The 9,415-nt window shown below is 50.8% G+C and overlaps 1 protein-coding gene across 1 annotated transcript in view; it reads left to right on the forward strand.

Annotated features, from left to right (window-relative positions):
* Window positions 1-3,641, forward strand: part of MPST (mercaptopyruvate sulfurtransferase) — a 9,014-nt gene extending 5,373 nt beyond the window's left edge. Inside the window, exons 3-4 of the mRNA XM_010860621.1 lie at window positions 7-368; window positions 3,343-3,641. Of these exons, the coding sequence (XP_010858923.1) occupies window positions 7-368; window positions 3,343-3,641 (661 nt within the window). The remainder of the gene's footprint in view (window positions 1-6; window positions 369-3,342) is intronic.
* Window positions 3,642-9,415: the final 5,774 nt, after the last annotated feature.

A 9,415-nucleotide genomic window follows, 5' to 3' on the forward strand; every position in this document is an offset into this window, starting at 1 on the left:
GCCCAGCGCGGCACACTTCTCAGAGTACGCAGGCCGCCTGGGCGTGGGCGCCGCCACCCACGTGGTGGTCTACGACGCCAGTGATCAGGGCCTCTACGCGGCGCCGCGCGTCTGGTGGATGTTCCGCGTCTTCGGCCACCGCACGGTGTCTCTGCTCGACGGTGGCCTCCGCAACTGGCTGCGCCAGGGCCTCCCGCTGAGCTCAGGCAAGAGCCGTCCCCAGCCCGCCGAATTCCACGCGGTGCTGGACCCCGCCTACATCAAGACGTACGAGGACATCAAGGAGAACCTTGAATCCCGGCGCTTCCAAGTGGTGGACGCCCGTGCCGCCGGCCGCTTCCGGGGCACAGAACCCGAGCCCCGAGACGGTAACCAATGAGTGAAGTGCCCAGGAAGTCCCTGCCTGAGCACTGCCCTCGCCTCACTCTTGCCTTAAAGGGTGGGGTGGTGGGGTGTCAGCAGAGATTCACCACACAGCATGGGGGTGCCGGCTGAGATCTAGTTTCTAGTCGTCTCACTGGGCTTTATTCTAAGTGAAGGCGATAATATTTGCCCTGCCTCCACCCCCAAACTAGTTAGAAACCCAGAATGCCCTGTATAAGTGTGAGAATCCAAACAGCCCCCTCCCAGTACTATGGATGGGGGTCACTGCCAAATGGGAGGAGGGGACAGGCCCAGGTGGGGGAAAGCCCCACATAGATGGTGCTTGATCAGGTCTACCACCATCTCTGAGGGTGATGGAGCCAGGAAAGAGGAGAGAGAAAGTGGAGAATGAAAGTCGTCAGAGGGGCCAAAGGCTAGCAGAGAGCAGGACAGAGGAGCCTCAAGTACGTGCTGCTCCAGATTGGAGCAGAAACTGAATAGAGGGTGGTTGCTGGCCTCGGCTGGGGTAGGGCCTCTCCCACATGGTCTGGGATCCCCATGGAGTTCAACATCTGGCTGCTTCCTGAGATCTGGGGAGAGGTGGCCATTCTAAGGATTCACACTCCGTTGTGTAAGGAGCAGGGTTGGGAAGGGGTCCCCACAAAGCAGGTGGATCAGTAACCACTTTGGTGTGAGCTTTTTAATGATCTCACAAGAGGACTTCCCTGGTGGTTGTTTTTTAGCCGGGGAGTCATGTCTGACTCTCTTGTGACCCCATGGACTGTAGCCCACCAGGCTCCTCTGTCCCTGGGATCCTTCAGGCAAGAATATTGAAGGGGGTTTGCCGTTTCCTTCTTTCCCTGGTGGTCCAGTGGTTAAAAATCTGCCTTCCAATGCAGGGCACATGGGTTCGATCTCTGATCGGGGAACTAAGATCCCACATGCTGCAGTGCAACTAAGCCTGAGCCACAACTAGAGAGCCTGTTCTCTTGCAACAAGAGAAGCCTGTGTGCTGCATCGAACACCCAGCACAGCCAAAAAAAGAAAAAGATCCCACAAGACGGGTGCTCTTCTCATACAGAAGGGGACATGGAGCCTTAGAAGGGCCACCTTTTCCCAGATCTCAGGAGGCAGCCAGGCGTTGAACTCCAGTGCACTACCTTTAACTGCACTGAACAACCAGTAATCCCCCAGTCATTTCTCTCCTGTGTGCTTTGAGGAGGGCGCAGGGAACTTGCCTCTTCCTCTGGGAAGTTCTCCCTGAATGGATCCCTCTACCCCTGAATCAGGGCTGGCTGGAGCTTCTTTTTCTAGAGCAGCTTGGGCTCACCCTGTCCTAGCACTGTTAGGGTGATCTGAGGGCAAGGACCATCCATGCTCCCAGTGCATCCTGAAGACTAACCCAGCAGCTGGATGGTGTCCAGAGAGGTTTTGTGAATTCACAAGGTCCCGACACAGGGAACCCTGCAGAGCTGTGTAGACATGACTGTGGGAAACTGCTGATGGCCAAGCTTTTTTGAACCTAAGTTAGTGGCAGTTTGAGATGGTCCAGCCTAATAGGGATGCCACCTTGAACCTGTGGGACCCTTCAGCTTAGCCCCTGGGTGGGGGTGGGGGTGATGAAGTAATGTAGGGCAGCGAGCCAGAGCCAGACCTGGGTTCAAAGCTCTCCCCAGGTTGCACTAGCTGTGTGACACCTGGCAGGTCACCTAGTCTCTGAACTGCAGCTTCTGCGTGGGTCAAGTCAGAGCAGAACATGGAGCTTAAAGGATGCTTGAGGGTTAAATGAGAGCAAGTGTGTTAAGCACTTAGCTCTGTGTTTGCACATACAGGGTGCACTTGAGAAACGGGAAGTGCGATAATTAACGTGTGCTTCCCTGGCTGCGGGTCTTTACAGGGGTGCTTAATGCTTACCTCCATTGTGCTTGCTCATTCGTAAAATGGAAGATAAGGGTAAATGCCCAGCCGGCCTGTCGTCAAGGTGAACGAGCTGATGAGTATACAGGCTCCAGCTAAATCAGCGGAGAATATCAGCGTCCCCATTGTCCCCCCTCCACAGCCTGAGACCTGGCCTGCTTGATGCCCTCTGCCTGAGATGCTCTCAACTTCTACCACCCAGTCCCTTCAACCTGGTTAAATCTTATTCAGCCTTCAGGGCTTAATCAGAGAAGCTTTCCTGCCCCTCCCCCTCCCAGGCAGTGGGTCCTGCTTGGCAGCACAGGCTCTGGGCCTCTCTACTCCTACTAGCTTGGGCCAATCTGTTCCATGTGCCTCTATCTCCTCGTCTGTACAAAAAGGAGAATAGTAATTGCTTTCCCATAGTATTAGAGCAAGGATTAAAGGGAGAAATACAACTGAGGGGCTCCTAGCACAAAGTAAACCCTCAGTAAGGTCAGCTACAGTGATTCCTGTTACTGTGTATTACTGTTATTTACGATATGCATTATATCCCCATGCTACCCAAGAGGGCCTTTTAGTAACACCCATCATCCCTGGAGAAGGAAATGGCAACCCACTCCAGTATTCTTGCCTGGAGAATCCTATGGACAGAGGAGCCTGGTGGGCTACAGTCCATGAGGTTGCAGAGAGTTGGACGTGACTGAAGCTACTGAGCATGCACACACGCAAAATAATGAGTATGCCAGCTTGCATTTACCTAGAACTTCCTCTAACTGTCAGCACAGTCAGTCTTCAGGAAACCTGGGGCAGAGTGTGGCTTCTGTGGAGTCTAAGTCCTGGGTTCAGAGCCCAGGCAGCAATTCACTAGATGCATGACACTGGACAGTAGCGAACCTCAGCATCTCCTGTAAAACAGATTCCTGTACAGTGGCTGCCTGGGTTTCCTGCTTGTGCGGACTACCTGAGATGATGCTTAGAGGGTAGCGCCGTGGCTGCATGGAAAGTTCTCAGTCCCGCAGGGGCCATTCCTACCGCCCTTGTGCAAACGTTTGTTCCCTGCCTCCTGCTCTCCTGTTGCAGGCATCGAGCCCGGCCACATCCCCGGCACCATCAACATCCCGTTCACGGACTTCCTGACCGAGGACGGACTGGAGAAGAGCCCCGAGGAGATCCGCCGCCTCTTCCAGGACAAGAAGGTGGACCTGTCCCTGCCCCTGGTGGCCACCTGCGGCTCCGGCGTCACAGCCTGCCACGTGGCCCTGGGCGCCTACCTCTGCGGCAAGCCGGATGTACCTATCTATGATGGCTCCTGGGTGGAGTGGTACATGCGTGCCCAACCCGAGGACATCATCTCTGAGGGCCGGGGGAAGATCCACTGAGGCATGGCGGGACACAGGAAACTTGGGTGACACCCAGCCAGCAGTACCCAGCCCAGTGGTTCCGACTCTGCTCTGACCAGGATAGTGTTTCTTCCTCCAACTTAGGTGGTACATGGGGCGACACCCCAGAGGCCAGGAACTCTGGACTTATGGGCTCCCAGTGGAGGCAGCAGAGAAGGAGGCAACGGGCACAGGGGGAGGGGAGTTGCCCTTGTGGTGCTGAACTGGAGCCCCACTTCCCTTCTGTTGAAGAAATAAAACAGTCAAGTGCTAAACCCTTCTGACTGCGGGGCTGCCTCAGCTCTCCTCCACTCCTGGGCTGATGGCTCCAGCATGCCCAGCTCGGGAGCTCCATGGAGCCAGAGTGTCTTGAGAACCGTGTCCCTTCTGCTTTCTGAGCGGTGCTGGGGCCCCAGAGGCCTTCCAGTCCCGAGACCGAATGTCTCCCTGACAGCTGTCTTCTACTTCTTTTGCTGCATGAAAGAATGAATATGTTAGGCACTCAGCAGTGTCTGACTCTCTGCAACCTCATGGACTGTAGCCTGCCAGGCTCCTCTATCCATGGAATTCCCCAGGCAAGAATACTGGAGTGGGTAGCCATTCACCTCTCCAGGGAATCTTTGCTGGGGTCTTCCTTCTGGCTTCTGGGTTATTTAAGGTGAATCTTTTGTGGTATGTCTGGAGTCCCACCCAAAGCTGGCCCCTCCCCATGGGTAAGTAATACATCTCATTTCAAGACAGATGGTTCCAGAACTTAATAGGAGGTTGTACCACACCGAGGAGGCCCATTCTAGCCCAGGATGTTTTGGAGAAGGGCAGAGTTTAGTCAAATTAGAGGGGAATCCAGTTCTAGACTCTGAGAGCCACCCTTGGAGCCTTGCCTTTGGGGCTACCTGGGGGTGGGCAATATGAGGAGCTTTGATCCTTTCTGCTTAAGGAGAAAGAACCCTTATTCCCCAGGTTTCTCAAGGGTAAGGAATCTATTCTCCTCCTTCCATGTTTGTTCTTTGTGCAAGGATGGACATGGGTGTCAGAAGGCACCAGGTGCCCTCTGTTGGAACCTGGGTCACCCCTCCCCCAGGCATCTTCCAGCCCCCTAGGCATCTCTTGGTAGCAAAGGCCCAGGTGTCAGCCAGTACTGAGGGGACCTCCAGAAGGAAAAAAAGACCAGAAGGGGCAGACTTACCCAAGCTCACATGATGGACTCACAACATAGCTGAAACCAGATCCAGATTTTCTGACTCTGAATTTACTTTTTTTTTTTCACCCAAGACTCTGAGTCGTCTCTCCCAAGTCCACAGGGATGGTGGGGAACCAATGGGACAGAATCCTGGTTTTCTGAATAAAAGGTCTAAAATAAGTCCCACCTCTCTGAGCCTCAGCTTTCTTACCTATAAAATGGGAATAATACATACTTTTGAAGAAGGGATTTCAGACAAGGACCTGACCAAGAGCCCAGCAGCCCTGAGCCCTATCTTCATAGCTCAGGGCTTCTTCACCTTGGGGCAACTGACATTTGGGCTGGATAATCTTTCTTTGTAAGAGCATCCTGGGCATCAGAGAATGTTTAATGGTATTTGTGGCCTCTATCCATGAGATGCCAGCAGCACCAACCAGTTGTGAGAAAAAGAAATGTCTCCAGATAAAGCCAAATGTCCCCAAAGAGGCAAAAATAACCCCCTAGTTGAGCACCAGTGCTGTGGGAGCAATGGCCATACTTGATGACAGCAGTCAGGACCAATACAAACAGGGATCTCCACACGGAGGGAACCCCCATCTCCCCATCATGAACCCTTTCCCCTGGGGGCTGAATTTAACAGTTTAGGAATTTTCCTTTCCAGCTGATTTCAGACAAACCTCGTTTTCTCCCTTAAAAATGTCCCTGCCTCTTCAAGGAGTTGGGTTTGTTGGCAAACACACGTGAGGTCTGATCTGGCTTCCAGTTCCCTTGCCCCATGCAAGGCTGCCTGACCTTGGACACAAGGCTGAGCCCCTTTGAGCCTCAGTTTCTTCATCTTTTGTCGTTGCTGTTAAAATTTTATTTGTTTATTTTTGGCTATGCTGGGTCTTTATTGCTGCACATGTTTTCTCTAGTTGCGGTGCACGGGCTTCTCATCACGGTGGCTTCTCTTCTTACGGAGCACAGGCTTTAGGGCTTGAAGGCTTCAGTAGTTGCAGCTCCTGGGTTCCAGAGTGCAGGCTCAGTAGTTGTTGCACACTTCCCTGACTAGGGATCGAACTGGTGTCTCCTGCACTGGCAGGCAGATTCTTTGCCACCAAACCATCAGGGAAGCCCCCATCTTTTTCTTTTTAATTGTCTGCTTATTTTTGTTGTGAACCACACGTGGGATCCCTTCTCCCACCAGGGATTGAACCCATGCCCCCTGCATTGGAATTGTGGAGTCTTCACCACTGGACCGCCAGGGAAGTCCCAGTTTCTTCACTTTCAAAATGAGTGTAATCATACCTTCATTGAGCAACATGGGGATTCAATGAGAAAATCCATAGCAACTGTTTAGGTTGGTGGCAGGCACAGAGTCAATATCGAGTGTTACTGTTATTTTGTAAAGGACTTTTACTTTATCAGCATGTTGAGTGTCTCTCGTACTTCCAGCATTGGGGGAAGGGAATGTGAGTATGAGAATTATGTTCCAGCCCTGGAAAAGCCTCCCGGCTAGGAAGGAGAAACTGGCCCAGGGTATATTTTTAGAGAGAAATGGTGAAATGATCTATTTTACAACAGACTTATTTCACAAGAGCCTTTTGATGAAGGTGAAAGAGGAGAGTGAAAATGCTAGCTTAAAACTCAGCATTCAGAAAACTAAGATCATAGCATTTGGGCCCATCACTTCATGGCAAGTAGATGGGAAAACAATGGAAACAGTGACAGACTTTGTTTTCTTGGGCTCCAAAATCACTGCAAACAGTGACCACAGCCATGAAATTAAAAGACGCTTGCTCTTTGGAAGAAAAGCTATGATAAACCTAGACAAGGTGTTAAAAAGTAAAGACACCTCTTTGCCAACAAAGGTCCATATAGTCAAAGCTCTGGTTTTTCCAGTAGTCATGTATGGATGTGAGAGTTAGACCATAAAGAAAGCTGAGTGCTAAAGATTTGATGTTTTCAACCTGTGATGCTGGAGAAGACTCTTGAGGGTCTCTTGGACAGCAAGGAGATCAAACTAGTCAGTCCTAAAGAAAATCCTAAAGGATGGAGCTTTATTATCCTTAACATATGGAGAATGAGTCACTTGGGAGGTGAAATTTTCAGATTAACTGAAGCTTTATAGTTTTTTAAATTAACTTTTATGGGAGTATAGTTGCTTTACAATGTTGTGTGTCTGCTGTACAGCAAGTGAATCAGCTATGTGTATACATGGTGGCGGTTTAGTCACTAAGTCTTGACTCTTTGCGACCCCATGGACTGTACCCTGCCAGGCTCCTCTGTCCATGGGATTTCCCAGGCAAGAATACTGGAGTGGGTTGTCATTTCCTTCTCCAATATGCATCCCCTCTTTTTTGGATTTCCTTCCCATTTAGGTCACCACGGAGTACTGAGTAGATTCCCCTGTATTATACAGTAGGTTCTCACTAGTTATCAATTTTACACATAGTATCAATAGTGTATATATGTCAATCCCAATTCATCCCACTCTTTCTTTCCCCCTTGGTGTCCACATGTTTGTTCTCTACACCTCAAGCTTTATCATTTTCAGTTCAGTTCAGTCACTCAGTCGTGTCCGACTCTGCAACCCCATGAATCACAGCACGCCAGGCCTCCCTGTCCATCACCATCTCCCGGAGTTCACTCAAACTCACGTCCATCAAGTCAGTGATGCCATCCAGCCATCTCATCCTCTGTCGTCCCTTTCTCCTCCTGCCCCCAATCCCTCCCAGCATCAGGGTCTTTTCCAATGAGTCAACTTTTCACATGAGGTGGCCAAAGTACTGGAGTTTCAGCTTTAGCATCATTCCTTCCAAAGAACACCCAGGGTTGATCTCCTTTAGAATGGACTGGTAGATCTCCTTGCAGTCCAAGGGACTCTCAAGAGTCTTCTCCAACACCACAGTTCAAAAGCATCAATTCTTCGGTGCTCAGCTTTCTTCACATTTTAAGCACCCCCAAATTTAACAGTGGGTGGGACACAGTATACTGAGGGTACAAGAACTCTCTGTGGCTTTGTTTCATCACTTTACTGTGAGCACTGTTTGCCCCTAAACTAAATGGACCCCATTGCTGTGACTTTCCAGTCCTCAAGTCCTTGCATCTCCAGATCGTCCTTGACCACTGTCCATCCTGGTTAATATCATGCTCTCCAGAGTCTCCATCTGCTTCTAGGTGGGCCCACTCTCCAGATGATGCCAACTATTCTAGGGCTTAAACCACTGGTAAACCAGGGCCTCTGACAACCCACTGGGGTCCACAGCCTGCAGTGCCATCACCCTGCTCTTCTGTCCATGTCCCCTGTCTCAGTGTGTATGGCCACCACACAGGGGTCACCTGTGCCCAGACCTGCCTGACAGCCCGTTCTCCAGAGTTGGCCTCTCTTCCCCATAGCCAATAAACACCCAGGCCCATGATTTCCACCTCTGTTCTCATTGCCTTGGTACAGGTCACCACCCCCACCCCCATGCCAAAGACACACAGATACAACCTGTCCAGTCATTAATTCCAGCACAAACCTTTAGGAACAAGCCTTGTACTGGGATCTGGGGCATGGAGGATAAAGATGTAAGGGGAACTTGCCTAGTGGAGAGGGGCAGACAGATAGGCCATGATAGGTGTGGCAAGGAGGATCTAAGAGACGAAACAGAACAGGAGAGGGTGGAACAGATGGCTCTGGGTCTGAGAGGCTGGTCTGCACAGGCTAGTAGCCTCTTTCTGAATCCCCTGGCCCGTACCTCCTCACTCCACGTGGAACAACAACAGGGGATGGGGTTCAAAGCCCAGCCTTGGGAGGCATTTGGACCTCCAGCTCACTGGCTATGAGTGTGCTTTGATTTCCTCATCTGTCATGGAATAATCCAGTACCCACCTCACAGGATCATATTGATACAAGAATTGAGAACAAAGCCTGCACAGTGAGCCTGACATCCATGCATTATAAATTACTAATATTCTGTCCTACGCAGGTCACTCCTGCCTCCTTTTACCTGCCTGGATGCCCTTGAGGGTAGCATATCTTATTCATGGTTCTCTTCCTGACCCCAGCACAGTGACGTAGTCAGGACTTAATGAGTATCTGATGTGTATATAAATATCCTGGCAGGGCTAAGAAAGACCCTAAAAAACCTTCCTTGGCACTTTCCTGGTGGTCCAGTGGCTAAGACTCCAAGCTCCCAATTCAGAGGGCTTGGGTTCAATCTCTGGTTGGGGAACTAGATCCAGCATGCACAGCTAAGAGTTCACATGCCATGGCTAAAGATCCTGCAGGCTTCAGTGAAGATGGAAGAGCCTGTGTGCTGCAACTAAAACCCATTGCAACAAAGTAAATACTAAATAAAATAGATATTTTTAAAAACCCCTCCTCTTTACTGAGCACTTTCCATATCCAGGGAGAATGCTAAGTGTTTTGTACCCACTTAATCCAACAACCGGAGAAGGCAATGGCACCCCACTCCCATACTCTTGCCTGGAAAATCCCATGGATGGAGGAGCCTGGTAGGCTGCAGTCCATGGGGTCGCGAAGAGTTGGACACGACTGAGCGGCTTCACTTTCACTTTTCACTTTCATGCATTGGAGAAGGAAATGGCAACCCACGCCAGTGTCCTT

This window comes from Bison bison, unplaced genomic scaffold (genome assembly GCF_000754665.1).
Source record: "Bison bison bison isolate TAMUID 2011002044 unplaced genomic scaffold, Bison_UMD1.0 scf7180017864468, whole genome shotgun sequence".
NCBI classification, from domain to species: Eukaryota; Metazoa; Chordata; class Mammalia; order Artiodactyla; family Bovidae; genus Bison; species Bison bison.